Here is a 21,813-nt window from a genome sequence, read left to right as displayed (position 1 = left end):
GTGAAAATGACGAGAAACACAAGATGTCTCAGGAGAATTACAATGAAGAGAAGAATCATTAATCAAGCTCAAAGAGAAGATGTGCGTGACAACAAGAAATCCTACCAGTGGCTAAAAAATCGAACTGTATTTTTAGAAGTTCTAGAACTTTTCCTGCTGATAAGGACCTCCACTTTTAGTTACGTAGTAGATCAACAATTAAATTACATAAAAGTACCTTTTGTTCACCGTCTAATATAGAAAGTTCAACCAAAACTTTATGTTTTATAAATATGGGACAGTCTGTCTGTGAAGGTTCTCAGTCATCCAGGTCATCGTAGTCAAAGGAGCTTGCAAAGAAAAGCGTCTGGACTTCTTTAAGTTACTTGAAGACGTTTCACCTCTCATCCGAGAAGCTTCTTCAGTTCTAAGGTCAAATGGTGGAGAGTCCCAGATTTAAACCCAGTGGGAGTGACCCCCCACAGAGGGACAAAAGGACCCCTGATGATCCTCTAATCGCCTGAGCCAAGGTGGGAAACTGGGCGTGGGTCCCAATCAGCCATGGTTTCGGGCGAGCTCATTGTGAAACCTGGCCCCACCTTATCATGCGAATTCCTGAGATCAGATGGCCCAGGATGTGAGTGGGCGTTAAGGCGTCTGGGAATGGGACTCTCCACCATTTGACCTTGGAACTGAAGAAGCTTCTCGGGTGAGAGGTGAAACGTCTTCAAGCAACTTAAAGAAGTCCAGACGCTTTTCTTTCCAAGCTCCTTTGACCATGGGACAGTCTGCTTCCCACTTTTGTCTCCTCTCACCTGTGAGCCATGAGCAGTAATCAATGGATTGGCTTTTAAGACCAGCTGAGAGCAGGAGCAGGTGGTGCCACTCTTCAGTAAACAATGGCAATCAGTCACCGTAGTTCAGGAGATCCGCTCCACCGCAAGACCCACCCAGACACTAATGCTTATGGCTCAGACCCCCATAATTGTGCGTGAGGCAGACGCCCAGAAATGATGCTGTTTCACTTCTGCCTGAACTTTTTCCGGTGAGTTGTGAAAGGGCATGACACATGACAGCATGTCCGATCTGAACCCTGACCCGGTCTGTTACAACTCGCGTCAACGTAGTAGCCACTAGGCCCAGGATCCTGCAGCAGCCACCAGGCCCAGGCTCTTCCAGCAGCCACCAGGCCCAGGCTCTTCCAGCAGCCACCAGGCCCAGGCTCTTCCAGCAGCCACCAGGCCCAGGATCCTCCAGCAGCCACCAGGCCCAGGATCCTCCAGCAGCCACCAGGCCCAGGATCCTGCAGCAGCCACTAGGCCCAGGCTCTTCCAGCAGCCACCAGGCCCAGGATCCTCCAGCAGCCACTAGGCCCAGGATCCTCTAGCAAGGCACCAACAAGTAAATCAACAGTGACTTCAACGGGCCATCACAAGGAAATACCAATCTCATCATTTTCAAAATGCCACCTAAAAAAGCAAACCCAGGAGTTGAAGGCAATTAACCAGTGAGGTTAATTGCCAGGACAGGCCGGGTTTCGGCAACCCTCAAGGGTGCTTCGCAACCAGTGGGCCTTAACGCCGTTAAGATGCCGCCTAAGAGGAGCAACGTTAATGAGGAGGAACTGGAGGACATAAAGAAATCCCTAAACTTTATGTCTGAAGAAATAACAACAATTTCCAAACAACAAAAACTGATACTCAATTTAATGGATGATATTAAAGAACTAAGAAGGCAGAGCGAGGAAAAGGACAAGAAGATTGCTATGCTGGAAGGACGGGTGTCAGATCTGGAACAATATTCAAGAGTAAATGATGTGATAGTGACAGGACTGGAAACCAAGCATCAGACATACGCACGGGTAGCAGCATCAGAGAGAGGGGAGCCACCCGAGCAAGAGCTACGCTCTTTGGAAGAGCAGGTAATGGCCTTCTTTAAAAGCAAAGGTATAGAAATGGACAGTAAAAATATTGAGGGATGCCATCCTCTTCCGAGAAAAAATCAAATACCTGCCATTATCATTCGTTTTGTTAATAGAAAACAGAAAAAAGAACTGCTCAAGCAAGGAAGAAAGCTAAAAGGTACAAATGTTTATTTAAATGAACACCTAATCAAGAAAAATGCAGACATTGCAAGACAAGCAAGAATATTAAGAAAACAGAAGAAAATACAGTCAACTTGGACGTCAGACTGTAAAATATTCATTAAGTTAAATGGAACACCAGAGCAGGCTAAGGTTCTAGTCATCAAAGAGATGACTGAACTAGAAAAATATAACTGATAAATGCAAAGCAGTGCTAAATATGATGGGACCGTCAAAGTGCACAACCAACGCAGATGTCTGACAATTTTCAACTAACAACTCATATAGATATTGAAAATAAGACATTGATGTATGACAGCAACATAGATCCTGATTGTAATTTCTTTAACAATAAGACAAATGAATGCAATTATTATACAAATGAGCAACTTAAAAAGGAATTCAAGGTAGAACAGGGTATAACAATGGTTCACTTTAATAGTCGAAGCTTATATGCAAACTTTCAATCCATCAAAGACTACATAACACAGTTTGAACAGCCATTCAATGTGATAGCCATATCGGAGACCTGGATAACTCCTGGAAAAGAAGAAGACTTTAAAATAAATGGATATGAATTCCTTCATGTAGACAGGATCAACAAGAAAGGAGGTGGGGTGGCACTTTACATTGATAAAAACCTAAAGTACAAAAGAATGGGAAGAATGACAACTGTTATTGATGGAGTGATGGAATGTTTATCAGTGGAAATAATTATAGAAAAAAGGAAAAACCTAATTGTCAGTTGTATATATAGAACACCAGGATCTAAGATTGAGATATTTAAGGATAATATGGAGGACTTATTTACAAATATAAATCAGAAAAGAATGTTTATTTGTGGGGACTTTAATATTGACTTATTGAATCCAAATCATAATAAGAGTACAGAAGAATTTATTGATTCCATGTACAGCATAGGTTTATTTCCACTGATAACAAGACCGACCAGAATAACATCTCATTGTGCAACTCTATTAGATAATATATTTACAAATATAATAGAAGGAAAGATAAAAAGTGGGCTGTTAATCAATGATATAAGTGACCATTTACCAGTCTTTGCATCTTATAAATGCCATTATAAAGTGAACAACGATGGACATAAGATTATTTACAAAAGAATAAGAACAGAGAAGACCTTAAATTGTCTTAGAAATGAACTTTTAAAGCAAGATTGGAATATTGTATATGAACAAACAGAAGTTAATAAAGCTTACGAAGGATTTTTAAGAACATTTAACACATTACTTGATAAAAACTGCCCAGTAATTGAAATCAATAGGAAACACAACTATGCAGGAAGACCATGGATGACAAAAGGACTACAAAATGCCAGCAAAAAAAAGAATACCTTATATCGAGAATTCATAAAAAAGAGAACAATAGAAACTGAAATGAAGTATAAAACTTACAAAAATAAATTAACTAATATAATGAGATCCTGTAAAAGAGAGTATTACATTAAAAGGTTAGAACACAATAAAGATAACACAAGAGATATATGGAATGTATTAAACAGAATAATCAAAAATGAATCAAGGAATAATGATTACCCTGGGTACTTTATAGAAGGGACAAGAAGTATTAATAACATGGAGGAGATAGTAAATGGCTTTAATGAATTCTTCGTAAACATAGGGCCAAAACTGGCAGAAGAAATAAAGGTTGATGGAATAGAAAGGGACACTGGTGAAAATATTGAAAGGAATAGTAGCTCAATGTTTTTAAGAGCAGTGGAAGAGAAAGAGATTTATGACATGGTTAGAGGACTTAAGAACAAAACCAGTACAGACTGGAATGATATTGATATGGTAACGGTAAAGACAGTTATTGATGGTATCGTAAAACCATTAAAATATATATTCAACTTGTCGTTTCAAAAAGGAGTTTTTCCACAAAAAATGAAAGTTGCTAAAGTTATTCCCATTTACAAAACCGGTGAAAGACATCATTTTACAAACTATAGACCAGTGTCAATACTCTCCCAGTTCTCTAAGATACTGGAAAAACTCTTCATAAAAAGATTTGACAGTTTTGTGGAAAAATATGAATTAATGACAGATAGTCAGTATGGGTTCAGAAGCAACAGATCAACAGCTTTGGCACTGATAGATTTAATGGAAAAGATAACGGAATGTATGGATAATAAGAGGTATGCGCTCGGAGTTTTCTTAGATCTAAAGAAGGCGTTTGATACTGTTAATCATGAAATTCTATTAAAAAAACTGGAAAAGTACGGGTTTAGGGGAGTGGTTTTGGAATGGTTAAAAAGCTATGTAGGGAATAGGCAACAATATGTACAAATAAATGAATATAAATCTAATTTGATGGATATAGCTTGTGGAGTACCTCAAGGTTCAGTACTGGGTCCAAAAATGTTTATTATGTACTTAAATGATATCTGCAGAGTATCGGAGATTTTAAAGTTTGTAATATTTGCAGATGACACAAATATACTGTGTGCAGGTGGGGAATTGCCACAGGTTTTGGAAATGATCACACAGGAATTAACGATATTAAAGAAGTGGTTTGATATAAATAAATTATCATTGAATCTAGATAAAACCAAATTTATGTTGTTTGGAAACCAAAAGAAAAACATCGAAGTAGAAATATGTGTTGACAATGTATATTTAGAAAGAGTAAATGAAATAAAATTTCTTGGGGTGATCATTGACCACAAGCTCTGTTGGAAGCCACACATTACTTATGTTCGGGGGAAATTGGCACGGGGCATTGCCGTCCTGGGGAAAGCAAAGCATATGTTGGATCAGAAAGCACTGCACATTTTATACTGTGCTTTACTACTGCCATATATGAGCTACTGTGTAGAGGTCTGGGGAAACACATACAAAAGTAACACACAAACAATAACTATAATACAGAAAAGGGCCATTAGATTAATAAATAATGTAGGGTACAGGGACCATACAAATGCACTCTTTGTCAAAATGCAAGCTATCAAATTCCAAGACTTGGTGAAGTTTAAAACAGCGCAGATAATGTATAAAGTCAGAAATAAACTGCTTCCCAAAGAAATCTGTAAATTGTTCATAGAAAGAGAAGGTGGGTATAACTTAAGAGGGAAATGGAATTTAAAAATACAAAGTGCTAGAACAACTTTAAGAACTATGTCTATCTCAATTGCAGGAGTTAAATTATGGAACAGTCTAACAGAAGAAATAAAAGACAGTCAAAACATAAAACAGTTTAAAGTAAAATATAAAAACCTAATTTTAAATAAGTATAAGAATGAAGAAAACGGGGTTAACCCAGGACGGTAATGTTGCTGGTAATGGTGTTGCGGTTCTTTTTTGTTTTTTTTGTTTTGTTTTGTTTTGTTGTTTTTCCATAACTTGTGTATCTGCAAATATACACATTCTGTATTTTTCATATGAAAGAAACTATACTGTGGTGGGGCTTGCTAATTTCTTGTTTTTGATTTATGTATGTTATGTTTTGTTTTACTTCATATGTTTCATATGTTTCATATGTTGTTTGTTTAATTGAAGACAAAAAAAAATTAAATGAATGAGAGGTAAAACTTGAGGGGGTAGGGACAAATAAGTAAATACTTCAGCCTACTCCTTTTCAAACAAATAATGGAATGATATTTTGTAATGATTGTGAAGGCACATGTTTGAAATGTTTGAAATAAAAATGAACTGAACTGAACTGAACTGAACTGAACATACTGCAGACCCTGGACTCATATAGCACTCGATTTTGTTACCAGCCTACCAACCTCCAAGAATACAACAGTCATCCTTTCCATCCTCTCCAGGTCAGCACACAACTGTCCACAGCCTCTGAGAACGCTAAGTTACTCATTGATCAAGTTTTCCAGCTTCATGGTATCTGACTGAGGTCCACAAGTCATCTGTTGCATGGAAGACTTTCTGCACTGCCCTGAGGTCCAAAAGCATGCCTCAGGCCATGAAACTGATTCTGTCATCAGTCCTTCAGCAGTGAGAGTTAAGTTACCGCCATCCCTGTGTATCCCCCCATGTTTCATGTCTCCCAGACCAATGAATTATCAGGTTGTCCTAAAAGCTCCCTGTGCTGCAGCCAGAGTTCTGACAGTGACTAGAAAGTTCATGCTAAGTAGTTCAGTGACTAGTTCATTTGAGTTTCCCACTGTTACGTCCAGACAAACTAATAAACTACACACATTCAGGTAAATGAGCACAAACTGCTCTCTGGCCTAAAACATATTAACAAATATGAAAAAGTAGACTGCTTATTAAAACAATAAAGTAACGGTTCTTTCAGGTTTTCCACTGTGTGCTTACATTATAGTTCACGTGCTGTATATCTTACCCTCGCCATAAGTTCATCCCATCGGGTGTTGAAAGCATCCAACTTTTGCTGAATCAGCTCATCCAGAACACCTCCATCCATCAGGGTCTGGGCAAGTTCTCTGATCTGGTTCCTGTTGTCTTCTGGGTGCTGCAAAAGAACCTCGATGCTCTGCATGTACAGACAGAAAGAAATAAGAGAAACTACCAGTCAGAAGATCAGCTGATCGATCCCCAGTTCCTGCATATCGAAGGATCCTTGGGCGAGATAGTAAACACTGGAATGATTAGAGAAAGCGCGTAGGCATCGATAACAGTGCTGTAGGAATGTGTGTGATTGGGTGAAAGCCCTTGGAGTCAGTTTCAGTAGAAATCCACAACACAAGTAGCAATTCATTCACCGTTTTCCACGTTAGGCTGCACAGCACACAAGAGGAGGGCAAGATGTGAGACACAGGAACAGCATACAGCAATATCAGTTACCATGTGAAGACTTCTCCAAGTGTGGATTAAATGTGTAGAGAATGGAGCAAAACTGCATTATTGATGTAACGTGGCAGAGCCACTCCTGGTGCTTTACCAGCTTTACACATGAATTACACTTACATCCAGCACCTTCTGTAGCTCATCAGATCCTCCCGGCAAGTTTTCTGTCTTGTCCAGTTTCTCCTCCAACTGGTCCAGAAAGGCATTCTCCTGCTCGATGTAGGACAGCAATTCACACCAACACGCCCACACCTCCTGCAACACAAAACAGACAAGTGCCCTGAACTCACAATTAGAGGTAAGAAAGACTCTGGAGAATGGCAGAAAAAGAGAGAGCAGCAAGAGAATGCTTCGGTCAAAGCTGAATTATTGCAAACTGCAAGACACAGATGTAATTATTTCTCAGGAGCATAATAGCAAAATCAAGCACTGATTAGTTTGTAATTTACCTTTTAATTAGGTAGCAATCCAGTCAAGCTGTCAAATTGCAGTTTAAATAATATATGAATATGTCTAGATTCATAATATATTTAGTAAAGACTTTGAAGGAATTAGATGAAATAAAAATAAGTGTAATTATTATTATTTATACAGGTTTTAATACCTACAGATAACCCCAATGTACCTCATTTTGATAAACACAGACACGTAGTACAAATACTTTGTTACTGTACTGAAGTAGAATTTTCACATATCTGTACTTTTTATTTTTCTGTCAACTTACTGTTACTGGCTACATTTTTGCACAAATATCTGTATGTTTCTGTAACTTCCTGTGCATTCAAACATCAAACTGATTTGAGCTTAAAGAAAGGAAACAATGGAACATTAAAGCGATAAAAGACACTTCTTTGGACTTTCTCATTGTTCTGCGTATCTAAAATGCTTTCTAAAACAAAAACTACCGATTGTACTCAATCACGATCAAACAAGGAATTAACAGGCCTGCCCTTTTCATTGTAGAAGCTTTAGCACTGCTTGCATGTATATATTTGAGCCTGTTTTTACAATTTTGACCGTGTGCAACATAAATTCAAACTTGTGCATCCAATTTTTTAAGTAATTAAAGATGTGTACAGTACAATCATTCCACCCTTGAAAAAGAACAATTCAAATAAATAATTAAAAGCTCCCAAATTACCATAACATTCATTCCCACGATGAGTGCGTGTAGACTACAATTGAACATAAGACTTCTTTTTAATGAGGCTTAGAATTTGATGGTAAAATGATAAAATGAAAAAAAAGGAACAGAAAAAAGTCTGAAAATTGGCTTGACTTGGTTCATTTCAGCTATAATATCTATTATACACTCTCTAAAATCATATCTACAGCAAAACACCCCTTTAGAGCTGTGCATGATATATGCAAGCATCAGCCTTGAAGCCCCTTGTAAGGACATGACTATTTTACATAAAAGTGCATAACATTACATAAAATTTACATAAATGTTTTCTGTGCACACCAAGGTTGAAATTACTGCAGAGATAACAAATAAGAAAAGAAAGAATGCAATGTACCTCTAGAGTTTTACATTTCCCATCAAGGCGGCTGCACAGGCGCTGGTAGTTGGCTGTCAGTACATCCAACTCTGAGTGCAAAGCATCATGGGCTGTGGGCGGGGCTTTGGCAATGAAACTATTCACACTGGCAGTCAGGAGTTTGACCTTTTGCTCCTTAGAATGAACCTCTTCCTGGGCCGTCTGATGAACAAACAGACAAACAAACAGAGAGAAGCTGAGAGAAATGAAGCTTCACACTGCTAACAGAAAAACTGTGCAGTCTTTAATTTTACATCCAACAAAAAAGTACTGAATGAGGGAAAGTATACATTTAGAAAGTGAGGCTGTAGTAGTGAGACCTCCCTAATCCTTAACATAACATGAAATAAAATTGCATACAGTATTGTAGTAAGTTAAGTAACGGAACGAGCTTATTTACTGTCTGCTTGCGGTTTAAATGAAGAGAAATGGTGGCGTAGTGATATGTTCCAAAGTGGTTCCACATTGAGAATGACTTTTATTGTGACGTGTTGATCATCCAACAATAAAGTTTCCACAGTACTTAGTTTGCATATGGTCATTGTATGTGGTTACAAAAGGGGAGGTGCTCAATTAAAGTAGTCAGTACTAGTCACACATGTAGGAAACAATGAGGACTCACTTAGCGGCATTATCAAGGAAACTTTGTTACCTTATGTGGCTCGATTCATAACTCTTGCACACTTTGTATATGTTAGAGAATATGGATAAGTTTAAAACTTATAGGTTCTATGGTTGTTATTTGGAACACATCACCGTGTTCTCATTTCTCTTTATGAGAGGAAGAAGTTTAACTGTTAGAGAGAGAAGCCTAGTTCACAGAGCCAAGAGATTTTGAAAACTGTATGACTGAAGGAAGTGAAATAATAGTTACTGCAAAGGAAAGCAGAGAGAAAGAAGGTGCACCATTGTTTTTTGTTGAGTAGTTTAAAAATGAAAAACTAAGAGAGCCTTGCATTACACCAGCCAAATGTTGTGTCCTCTTTAATGCAAACAGGGAGTTTTGCCTTGAAGATGAAATAAAGAACAGCCCAATAGAAGGAAGTTACAGACTGTGAGTGATCTGGTATGAGAAACTTACTGAACATCAGTCGACAAATAGGTTCATAAGTAAAATGAAGACTTGCTGACATGCCAGTTGGTTGGCAACTTAATCATGTTCTGTTAGACATCATGCGTCTCTGATGTTGTTTAAAATCCGCTTTTTATGATATACCCAAAAGCTGAAAACCACCAACTGACAGCACAAACTGTGGCTGACACAGTTACTGTCACGGTAAAAAGAAAGTACACGTTCTATCAGCAGGTGTTGAAATGAAAGCTCAGATGAACAGCACAACACATTTCACTGTGTCAAATTATTTGACAAAAAGTTTCTGAAAAACTTACTAAACCTCATGATTTAGTAGCATTTGGACCCAAACACCTTTAGTAGCCATTTCTTGAATTGTTTCTGTCTGATGTTATCAGTCTCTTACACTGCTGTGAAGAAATTTGGACCCACACTTCTATGCAGCGTTGTTTCAGTGCATTGAGATTTGCATACAATTATGCACAGCAACCCTAACGCGTGACTCTGTTTTGGCCATGACTAGCCGTTGGACAGATAGTATAAAAAAGGAGTTCATGGTCGATTCCATGACTCCAAGATGACCAGGTGACTCCCCTATTTGTATTGTGCATTTGAAGAAACCTAAGGACGTTTAAGACTAAATACACAAACAAGCTAGAAGTAAAAGGCTTTGTTGAAGAGGTGAGTTTAAGAAGTTTCTTAGGAGACTCCAGTTACGGGGCCTTGCAAAGCTCAGATGGGAGAGCGTTCCAGAGGGTGGGGGGCTGCCACACTGAAGGTTCTGTCCCCAAAGGTTTGGAGACTGGTACAAGGGACAGAAAGCAGTCCCATGACAGAGGACTGCATGTATGGGTGCAGCAGGCCAGACAGGTGAGCGAGGGATTTGTAAGCAGGAAGAAGGATTTTGTAAATAATGTGTGATTTTACTGGAAGCCAGTGGAGATTTATGAGGGTGGGGGTGTTCCCAGAGCTTAGTCTCTTGGAAGCCTGGTGGGTGAGTTCTAGAGTCTCTGCTACAGAGTCAGCTAATAATGGCTAAATCTGAGACATTAGGTTCATTAGGTGAAAAAAGCCCTGCTTTGGTTACAGACTTGATATGAGCCTGGAATTAAAGTGGGAGTACAAAACAATATCCAGATTAGAAATGTCTGGGAATGGTGAGATGAGAAACCATCTATGTAGATTGCCAACCTCCCAGAGTAGGGCTTTGGGGACAACAACCAAGAATTCAGTTTGTTGGGTTGAGTTGGTTAGATGACATCCATTTTTTATTTCATGCAGACAGCTGGCAAGTGATTGTGGGTAGAGCTGGGTGGAGGGTTTGGTACTGAGAAAAAGTTGTATGTCATCAACATAGGAATGGAACCAGAAACCATGGTGGCGGATGATCTGGCCAAGTGGAGCATTAAGATGAAGAAGTGAAAGGGTCCAAGCACAGTACCTTGAGGCTCACCTTGGTTAAATGGAGCAGAGGTGGAACTGGAGCCTCCATTGGTGACAAACTGTGTTTTGTTGAAGAGGTAGGACTGAAACCAGGAAAGTACAGTACCAGTGAGGGCAAGTTTGAGAAGCTATCTGGTTAGAGGCGAGAGAAGGATGGTGTGATAAATGGTGTCGAAGGCTGAAGAAAGGTCCAGGAAGATGAGGATGCTGATGTGGTCAGAGTCAGGGCAATGAGAAAGTCACTAGTTATTTTGATGGGAGGTAAGGTATTTAGTTTTGCCAAAAATCTGCAATTTGGTATCCCCTGTCCAAAGGACAATGTTTCAGAGGTCTTGTGATGAACCTTCTGAGGCCTGTAAGTCTGAAATATGGATCTGTTCTTGCAGTGTCTCTGACCTTAGGGTGAATGTGCTAGGACATGCACTAGTAAGACTGGGAAGCTTCCTGAATGTTTTCCACTTGTGAATGTTTTTCTCACTGTAGAATCATTGACTTCAAATTAATGGAAATAACCTTATAACCCTTCCCACACTGATGGGCAGCAATACTCTGTTGCGCTAGCACACAGCTGAATGACAAGGTGTCAAACGCCATGTTTTATTGTTCATCTGAGTTTGCATTTACTTGATTTTATGGTCTGCTGAGAACTTTAGAATTGTATGTTCTTTTTACTATGACTGCATATGGAAAAGTCTCAGCCTCAGCTTAATTGATTTGGTTTGGTTGAATTTCTAAGCTTCATCATTTAAAAAAAAAGTCTTAAAAATTATTGAATACCAAAAGGAAAACAACGACAGATGGTTGAAGGATATGAAACAAGACAAATGAGGAACAAAGAGAAAAGGCTTAAAGAATAGAGAGATGGGTGCACAAATAAGGGAATCAATATGCAGTGGTGTGAAAAGTGTTTGCCCCTTCCTGATTTCCTATTTTTTTGTATGTTTGTCACACTGAAATGTTTCAGATTATCAAACAAATTTAAATATTAGACAAAGATAAAACAAGCAAACAAAAAATGGAGTTTCTAAATGAAGGTGTTAATGGTAGAGGGGAAAAATGCAAACTTACGTGGTCCTGTGTGAAAAAGTGATTGCCCTTCCCTGTTATAACATAAATTAACTGTGGTGTATCACATTTTTGGAAAGCTGAGTTCAATTTCCTAGCAAGACCCAGGCATGAATACTGCACACCTGTTCTCAATCAAGAAATCACTTAAATAGAACCTACCTGACAAAGTGGAGTAGACCAAAAGATCCTCAAAAGCCAGACATCATGCCGCGATCAAAGGAAAATCAGGAACAAATGAGAAACAAGGTCATTGAGATCTCTCAGTCCGGAAAAGGTTATAAAGTCACTTCTAAAGCTGTGGGACTCCAGCAAACCTCAGGGAGCGCCATTATTCACAAATGGCAAAAACATGGAACAGCGGAGAATCAAGAGTGGCTGGCTGACCAAAATTCCCCCAAAAGCGCAGTGATGACTTATCCAATAGGTCACAAAAGACCCCAGAACAACATCCAAAGAACTGCAGGCCTCACTTGCCTCAGTTAAGGTCAGTGTTCATGACTCCACCATAAGAAAGAGGCAGGGCAAAAATGGCGACATGTCAAAAACCACTGCTGAGCAAAAGGAACATAAACACTCATCTCAGTCTTGCCAGAAAACATCATGATGATCCCCAAGACTTTTGGGAAAATACTCTGTGGACGGACGAGGCAAAAGTTGAACTTTCTGGAAGGTGTATGTCCAATTACATCTGGAGTAAAAGTAACACAGCATTTCAAAAAACTAAAACCATACCAACAGTAAAATATGGTGGCGGTAGTGTGATGGTCTGGGGCTGGTTTGCTGCCTCAGGACCTGGAAGACTGGCTGTGGTAAATGGAAGCATGCAATCTGCTGTCTACCAAAACATCTTAAAGGAGAATGTATGGCCATCTGTTCGTGACCTCAAGCTAAAGCACACTTGGGTTCTGCAGCAGGACAATGATCCAAAACACACCAGCGAGTCCACCTCCGAATGGCTTAAGAAAAACAAAATGAAGACTTTGGAGTGGCTTAGTCAAAGTCCTAACCTGAATCCGACTGACATGCTGTGGCAACCTTAAAAAGATGCTTCAAGCTCGAAAACCCTCCAATTTGGCTGAATTACAACAATTCTACAAAGATGAGGCGACCAAAATGCTTGATGCTTGATTGTTGCTGCTATGGGTGGCCCAACCAGCAGGTTTGGATATTTTTCCCCTTAATAATTAACACCTTCATTTAGAAACTGCATTTTTGTTTACTTGTGTTATCTTTGTCTAACATTTAATGTAGTTTGATCTGAAACTTTTAAGTGTGACAAACATACAAAAAAGGAAATCATAAAGGGGGCATTTTTTCACACCACTGTGTTTCCTTTTGACAAAGTCACAAAGTGTAAAGAGATGATGTGAACGAGTAAGCCAACATACTGATGAGTGAAGGAGTGTAGCTAGCGAGTTTCCATTCACCTTGTAGCACAAAGCCAGAGCAGAGAAGAGAACGAAAAGCTTGAATCTCAACTTTTTCAGGGGGTGTAGAGAATGGCAGATGGATTGCTAAGGCTTTTGGTTATAGGGAAAGGAAATAGTGTCACATATTTACATCACAAATACATCACATGAACGCTATAAAAAGCTAGCAAAAAATGTTTCAGTGGAGAATCACTGCAACTTTAATAGAAAACTGAGGCATCGGGACTTGAGACAGGATTGAAAAAGAGACACAAAGTTGTGACTGAGGGTATGTGAGTAAGACAAAGTGAAAGAAACATGTTTCTGTTAAGGTCAGAATAAAAATTGGTATCTGAAATTCAGAATCAGTATCTGAAATTAGCCAGTACTGGGCTAGAGTGACAGGAAAAAGTCACAAAGTATTGATATTTAGAATCTCCATATATGATTACCTATATGCCTATACGCGGTCAATACAAACAAGGACAGTAAGAAACAGTTTTAAATAGCTCTATATAGCATTATTATCACTTGTTTTCATCTGACCTTGAAGAATAGGTCAGAGGTCAAAAGTGACAGGATATTTATAATCTGTATATGCTTCTTATTTTCCATCCATCCTTCCATTTTCTTCCGCTTATCCAGGGCCGGGTCATGGGGGCAGCAGCCCAAGCAGAGAAGCCCAGACCTCCCTCTCCCCAGCCACCTCCTCCAGCTTATCCGGGGGAACACCAAGGCGTTCCCAGGCCAGCCGAGAGATATAATCTCTCCAGCGTGGCCTGGGTCTGCCCATAAAAACTATGAACAGAATCGGTGACAAAGGGCATCCCTGGTGGAGCCCATCACCCACCAGGAACAAGTCCGACTTATTGCCGGCTATGCTGACCAAGCTCTTGCGACAGTCGTATAAGGACTGAATGGTCCGTAGCCAGACACCCCATACTCCCGGAGCACCGCCCACAGGATACTCCGAGGGACACGGTCGAGTTCCTTCTACAAGTCCACAAATCACATGTAGACTGGTTGGGCAAACTCCCATGCACCCTCGAGTATCCTCGAGAGGATAGAGAGCTGCTCCAGTGTTCCACGACCAGGACGAAAACCGCATTGTTCCTCCTGTATCCGAGGTTCTTACTATATGTTGACAATGCACACCAAGCTTGTATGAATCCGTTTCTAAGATATACGGCAATAAATTGACCTTAGAAACCAAACTTTATTGAACGGTTAATGATTTTCCATTCTAAGCTCCTACAAAGTTTTACCAGAATTCAAATCTTTTCGAATTATTGATTTTAAAAGTAGAATAATGACATGCTGCCAAAAACAACCTTGGTGGGGGTAATTATTCTTAAAAGCAGTGTTCTGTTATTGGACTTCTGTGCAAACCACAGTTTGTCCATAATGAATTCCATGTTTGAACATGAGAATGTCCATGAGTGCATGTGGCACCAGGACAGCCTAGACAGCAGGTTGCTGATGGATTTTGCAATTGCATGACCAGATCTGCGGCCGCATGTTCTGGACACTTAGGTGAAGAGAGGGGATAAGCTGTCAACTGATCCCCACCAGGTGGTTGGTGCCTGATGGTTGCGGTGATAACCCTCAAACTAGCTGGTGGACATTGGAGGTGAAAGGAGCCGTCAGACTGAAAAAGGAGTCCAATTGAATCTGGGGACAAGGAGGACAACTCATCCATCACTGGGGCGGGGGAGGGGGGCGGGGGTGAGGTCACTGAGTAGGGATGGGAATTGAGAACCAGTTCCTGTTGCGAAGCGGCTCCCAAGAAGTCCACAACCTACTCAGGTTTCTTCATATCTGGGTTAGTAAGGAACACACTGGGACGATTTCGAGGTACTCAGTACTGGATGAGTCCCTTCGCAGACTTCAGCTCCAGGGCCCTGCATTATCTTCTGGCTAAGACTCATACGATCAGGTAGTAGGAGTTTTTTGTTTGTTTGCTTTTAAATCAGAGCTCTGAAATCAACTTCCCGTGTAAGGATTTTTGTGGGCGTTGCTGGAGATCGACACAGGTCATGGTAGTCAAATAAGTTTGGAAGGAAGACACTGGACTCCATTAAATGTTTTGAAGACGTTTCACCTCTCATCCAACAGGCTTCTTCAGTTCTAAAACCAAACGGTGGAGAGTCCCAGGTAATTCAAACTAGATGACAATGTTTATATTTTGGACCAAGCAGGCAGATTGTTTGAGAGGGAAGTAAATAAGGCCATCTATGTCCACTGTGAATGACAATCATTGACTGTAGGGGTGGATTATAACACCAACTGTCAGCCACCTACAATGCAGTCTTGAAATTCCTTCCCAGGCACTACAACCCCAACTCACATCTTGCCTCACCTGATACCTCTGGTTTAATAACCCACTCCTTTTTTACACCTTGGCTCATGTGATGACACACATGATTCACAGTGTTTCAACAACCTAAGGGAAAACCCTCACTAGGGTTTAAATACCTGGGCCTCTCCACCTTTTGGTTCTAGATTTGGAGCCTCTTAGATGAGAGGTGAAACATTTTCAAGCTGACTAGACCTCATAATTAGTTGTGCCACACTTTGCAGCAAGAAGTGCAATCAAGGTTTTTGCAATAACTGGTAATGAGTCTTTCACATGGATGGAATTCTTTCCATTTTTCTTTGCAGAATTCTCTGTCCTGCTGCATAATTCAAGTGCACTTGAGTTTCAGGAAACAAACTGATGGCCTGTAAAGTTCCAACAGTCACAGCAATACGTTGAGGTCCTGAGCAGCCCTCGATCATCACACTACCAGTATCATGTTTAATGGTTGGCATGATGTTGTTTTTGTTGTTGTTTTTTTTGGCGCCTGCATTGCAGCTGTGGTAAAATGGAGACACTGATCCATAATGACGTCCAATGTTCACACAATCGGGGAAAAGCAGCAGCTGCTTAGTAGTGTGAGCTTTGGAGAGCCTCTTCCCCTACATTTTGTGAGGTGGAGGTCTCTGTTGTCACCACGGGCTAAGGAATTGCCAGCTTTTCCACTTTTTAAGAGAAATTTAAATTACGATTGATGCTGTGTCACAATGGGATGGGTTGCGCCTCCCTGATGCCGCCATTCCGACTGGAGTAATGACATAGAGCAAGGATGTCAAACTAATTTTACATTGAGGCCACATACAGCCCATATTTGTACTGTACTGTACTAAGATGGCGCCAGTGTGCTCGGCAGGCCGTCCTACCTCTTCTTACCCTCGTCTCTGTTTTCACACTTTTTATGTAGACATTTGTGTGCTTTTTATTCTTGTCTTGGCTTCATGCTTCTCTGAGAACAATGCTTTAATCACATATGATCGTCTAACTTTGCTAAATCTCCGGCCACCTCTCTTCCACGAACTGGAGCTACATTGGGACTTAGGAGACGCTACGCTGCTGCGTACCTGCCCGTCTACAAGAACTTTCTGCCTGCCTCCACCTTCCCTATTTAAGAGGCGCTCCAGGAAGCGTGGCAAGCGGAGTGGACTTCGGGTTCGCCTTAAAGCCTTACTTAAGGTACATGCTGCGGCTAACTCCTCTCCCATCCCAGACTCTGCAATTTCCATTCACCTCCCACCGCCGGCCATCCTTCAAACTGCTCAGCCATCGCCGGATTTGCCCTGTTGGACTTCAATTGTATCCGACCTTTACGGTGTTGTGCTCGCCACTTCGGACCTGGATTGGGACCTCTGGGACTCGTGCTCAACACAGGCACCTAAGCAAGTTGAGACGCGCCTCTGTCGGGGACGAGGTGACTAAGAGCCGGATGGGATTGTTAAACACAAGATCGCTGGTGAATAAAACCTTCATCCTAAACGATCTTTTTCTCACCCTGCACCTGGATGTTTTATTCCTGACTGAAACTTGGATTCGCCCCGGTGAGTTTTCTCCTTCTCTGAACTTCTTCCCCCTGACTGTGGTTTTTTCAGCTCACCGAGACTTTTGGGGAAGGGCAGAGGCATAGCCGCGTTTTTTAAAAATAAACTTAAACTTCGGCGACTGCCTTCTCCTACTTCCTCTAGCTTTGTGGCTCAATTATTGGAACTGACTGGCCCCTCTATGACTCTCCGTGCTGTGATTTATCGGCCACCCAAATACAATAAGTCTTTTATTCCCGAATTTGCGGATTTTCTAGCTTCTCTGTTTTTAAATTATGACGTGTTCTTATTTCTGGTGATTTTAATATACATATCTGCAGTAAGGAGGACTTCTTAGCCAAGGATTTCCTTGTTTTCACTGACTCTTTTAACCTTATACAATGAGTGAGTGAGTGCACCGACCCATGTAAAAGGCCATATGCTGGATCTGGTCTTCCAATATGGCCTAAATATTAGCATTAAGGACATTGACAACGTTGGTATCTCTGATCATTTCCTGGTAACGTTTAATGCAGACTTAGGTGTAACACATATAAACACTGCTGATCTCTGTCGCCCTTGTATGTGTAATCGACTCTGAGAGTGCGGCTACTTTCACTGCTGTCTTTCTAAACTCTGTCCGCCTTGGTCCTGATGTGATGGACCTCAAGTGTTGTACTCCCCCCTCGGCTGATGAAGTTATGACTGCTATGTTATCCACATGCTCAACCACCTTGGACCTAGTGGCCCCCATAAAGATGAAGCATGTTAGATCCTCCCCTCAATCCTGGTTAAATTACTCTATATGAGGCTTACGTCGTATTTGTCGTCAATCTGAGAGGAGGTGGAAAAAAGACAAGCTTCAGGTATCCCTCGACATTTTATGTAGCAGCCACACTATGTATCAGGACGCTGTTAAGACTTCTAAAGCTGCTTTTTTGTCCAACATCAATGGCGACTAATAGCCATAATCCCCGGGCCCTGTTTAAAATTTTCAATTCTGCCATCAAATCTTGCCCTGATAAACTAGACTTTGCCTCCCCAGCTCTCTGTGAGCAATTTTTAAATTACTTCACGAGGAAAATCTAAAAACCTCACTCCCTCATCTTCCTGGTGGACCTCCATCCAACTTCTGCCAGTGTGAGCCAATTTCACTTTCTACTTTTAAAAGTATAATTGATCAATTGAGAAGTTTGAACTCGGCTCATGATTTCCTCCCATCCCGGATTTTAAAGGATGGGTTTGATGTTCATTTCTTATCATTGATTAATTTATCATTACTCACGGGCCGTGTCCCAGCTGCATTTAAACATGCAGTGGTGCAACCTGTCCTAAAGAAAACCAGCCTCGACCACACTGACCGTGTGAATTATAGGCCAATCTCTAAACTTCATTTAGACTTTATCTGAAATATTAGAGAGAACTGTGCTTTTGCAACTACAGGCCTACTTAAACGCAAATAACAGTGACACATTTCAGTCTGGTTTTAAACCTCACCACAGCACTGAAACGGCAGGTTTTTCAATGATCTTCTTTTAATTACTGACTTAGGTTGCCCTGCCATTTTAATTTTATTGGATCTGTCCGCTGCTTTTGATATGGTAGACCATAAAATTCTTTTAGAGAGACTGGAACATGTTATAGGCATCAAGGATTCTGTCCTTAATTGGTTTAAATCCTACCTCTCGGGTAGGACTTTCTCTGATGGGCTGCTACTCGTCCACCGCTGCCCCTCTTTGTTGTGGAGTACCGCAGGGGTCTGTGCCGGGCCCTCTACTATTTGCCTTGTACATGCTACCCCTGGGTTCTATCTTTGACAAATATCAGATCTCCTACCACTGTTATGCTGACGACATTCAAATCTATTTCCAGTAGTGTGATGACCTGCCAGCTTCATTGAATCGTTTGTCTGACTGCTTGAAAGAGGTTACAGAGTGGCTGTCAGCCAATTCTCTCATTTTAAATGAGAAGAAAACCGAGATTATGGTTTTTGATAGTCACACTCGACGATACCAGCTAGCTGCGCGATTTGGTCCCTTTGCTTACTTTCTTACAGATACTGTAAGTAAGCTAGGTGTTTGCCTGGATAGTTCATTTAAGCTGGATAAACGGGTTTCCTCAGTAGTTAAATCTGGCTTCTTCCAATTGTGCCAAATTTCAAAGGTCAAACACTAATACCGTACAAAGATCTTAAAAAACTGGCACATGCCTTTGCGATTCCAGATTAGATTATTGTAACTCGCTTTACTCTGGACTCCAACTTGCTCACCTCCAACGATTACAGCTCCTTCAGAATGCTGCGGTTCGTCTCCTAACTGGAACTAGAAAGTTTGCCTCTATTACTCCAGTGCTCTCTGACTTACATTGGCTGCCTATTAAATTTCGTATTGATTTTAAAGTTCTGCTGCTTACTTTCAAATGCCTAAACAACCATGCCCCTGACTATCTCACCGACCTCCTCAGTCTCTATACTCCCAGCCGTTCTTTACGATCTTCTGGTCAGTTACTTCTAGCCCAGGCACCATCGGAAGATTAGAGGTGATCGCTTTTGTTTGTTTCTCTATTTTCTCTATTTTACCTTGTATTAATGACTCACTGCTCAGTGTAATCATTTACTGTTATTCCTTATTGTGAAGCACTTTGGTGTACCCCCGGTTTTAAACGTGCTATATTAATAAAATTGTATTGTATTGTATTGTATATTGATCTTAAGTAGGCCGGACTACTGAAAATCCAATTTTTGTCAGTTTAAAGCAGTGGTTCTCAAAGTGTGTGAGAGTTCTGACAGGTGGGGCACAAGTTACCTGGCAGAAAAGCCATGTGGAACTAATGTTTAACACTGAAATTACTTTTGCGTGGGAACAAAGAAATTTGCGGCAGTTACTTTAATAATATGTGCATCCTGTGAAAAGCTGCAGGCGTAAGTCGACAGCCACAGTAAAGACGTGTACTGAAAAGTGCAAACGTGGTCGTGTCTGTTGTGAGGCGTTTACAGTGGTGCTGAAACCCACGACTGCGGCGCGAGAGACCGAACCACATTTTCGAACTTTTCAGTACACGTCTTTATTGCGGCTGTCGACTTACACACGCGGCTGCAGCTCTTCGGCTGGAGCCCACACACATCATCAACAACAACGACAGGACCTAGTTCATTCTGTTTTAAGCCGGCCAGGCGTGATTAGGGATGCCGCTCAGGTGCGTCCGCCTCACCCACAGCCACGCCACAGACCACTCCCCGCCACAGCTCTGCAATCAAAAACAGGCTCACTGCAGCCACTACGAGTGAATAGTATTAAACCCTCACTAAATCATATAGTTTTCATCTCTGTTCACAAGTTTCTGTATTTCTTTTTTTAAAACTTCGTTTTTCCATGTTTGGAAATGTTCAAATTCTGTTTAAATTGTTCCTTTTTTGAAGAAGTGGTGCAGACTAACGAAGCAGTTTAGTGACAAAAATGATAAATAGTTGTTTGTTTAAAACAAAAATTACTTACGGACTCATTGTGAATAAGTTTATTATCTAAAGATTTCTCGGTTTTTCTACATGTTAAATGGGTAAAACTTCGGTGCGTAATGAAGATACATACATCACCGACCATAAAACCAAACACCAATAACATCTATACCTTCTTCAAGGACTCCAACACCTCCCCCTTCACTATATCCGGCCCTATACTAGATGAACTACCCCCATGCTTCTGCTGCATGACCTCAGCAGCAGCGACCCCCATAAAGCTGCAGGCCCCAACAATATTCCAGGACGTAAGAGACTGCACAGCAACGGTTGGAGTGGCTGACATACATCGTGAACACCTCTCACAGGCGACACACAGAAACTCACACATACAGGCTGTGCAAAGATGCCAGAGACAATCCAGCATGTAACTGCAGGGTGCAAGACGCTGTAACCAAGTGGATCACACAGCATACAGAAATATGTATGCCGAATATGGCTACGAAGTCTCAAAGCCAAAATAGGATATGTCCCCCAGGGTGGTTGAGAATGACCGAACTAATATCCTGTGGCTAACCAACTGGACATAGTAGTGGTGGACAAGCAGATGAAGACGGCTGTAGGAATATATATGTAGCTATACCAGCGATAGCAACATGAGGAAGAAAGAACACGAAACACCAAGGGCTGAGAGAGCAGCCAGAAAACTTTCAACAAGAGTTAATGGTCTCTTAGATGCAAAGGGTGGGCTGACGCCATTTTAAACCCGATGGACTAAGAAGGCAATGTCACTCATGGTCATATGCATGTGAAGGCAGATAAGCAAATACAAATACTTTTGGCAATACAGTGTATCACAGTACCATGATGAAATATATTGAGTTACTGAGAGTGACTAGCAGAGGGAGAAGGCTGTAGTGACAGCAACATCAGGAAGGAGGACCATGAGAACCTAAATACAAAGGATTGACAGAGGAGCCAGTGAAGATGTGGAGGGTAAAGGCAAAGTGGTCCCCGTGGCAATCAGAGCACTCGGCGCCCTGCGAAACGGGTGAGTAGCCCTAGCAGGCCCCGGGAACACCATCTGAGATCTCTGTCCAGAAAAGC

General features: G+C 41.1%; 1 protein-coding gene across 1 annotated transcript in view; it reads right to left on the bottom strand.

Moving 5' to 3' along the window:
• LOC309700336 (dystrophin-like) overlaps positions 1-21,813 on the bottom strand; it is a 208,343-nt gene that overhangs the window by 113,973 nt on the left and 72,557 nt on the right. The window contains 3 exon segments of the mRNA XM_082523857.1: positions 6,386-6,535; positions 6,970-7,104; positions 8,370-8,552. Of these exon segments, the coding sequence (XP_082379983.1) occupies positions 6,386-6,535; positions 6,970-7,104; positions 8,370-8,552 (468 nt within the window).

The sequence above is a fragment of the Aulonocara stuartgranti genome, assembly GCF_965226115.1.
Source record: "Aulonocara stuartgranti genome assembly, chromosome: 23".
NCBI classification, from domain to species: domain Eukaryota; kingdom Metazoa; phylum Chordata; class Actinopteri; order Cichliformes; family Cichlidae; genus Aulonocara; species Aulonocara stuartgranti.
The sequence above is the reverse complement of the archived record's forward strand: the minus strand, read 5'-3'. Positions and strand labels throughout refer to the sequence as shown.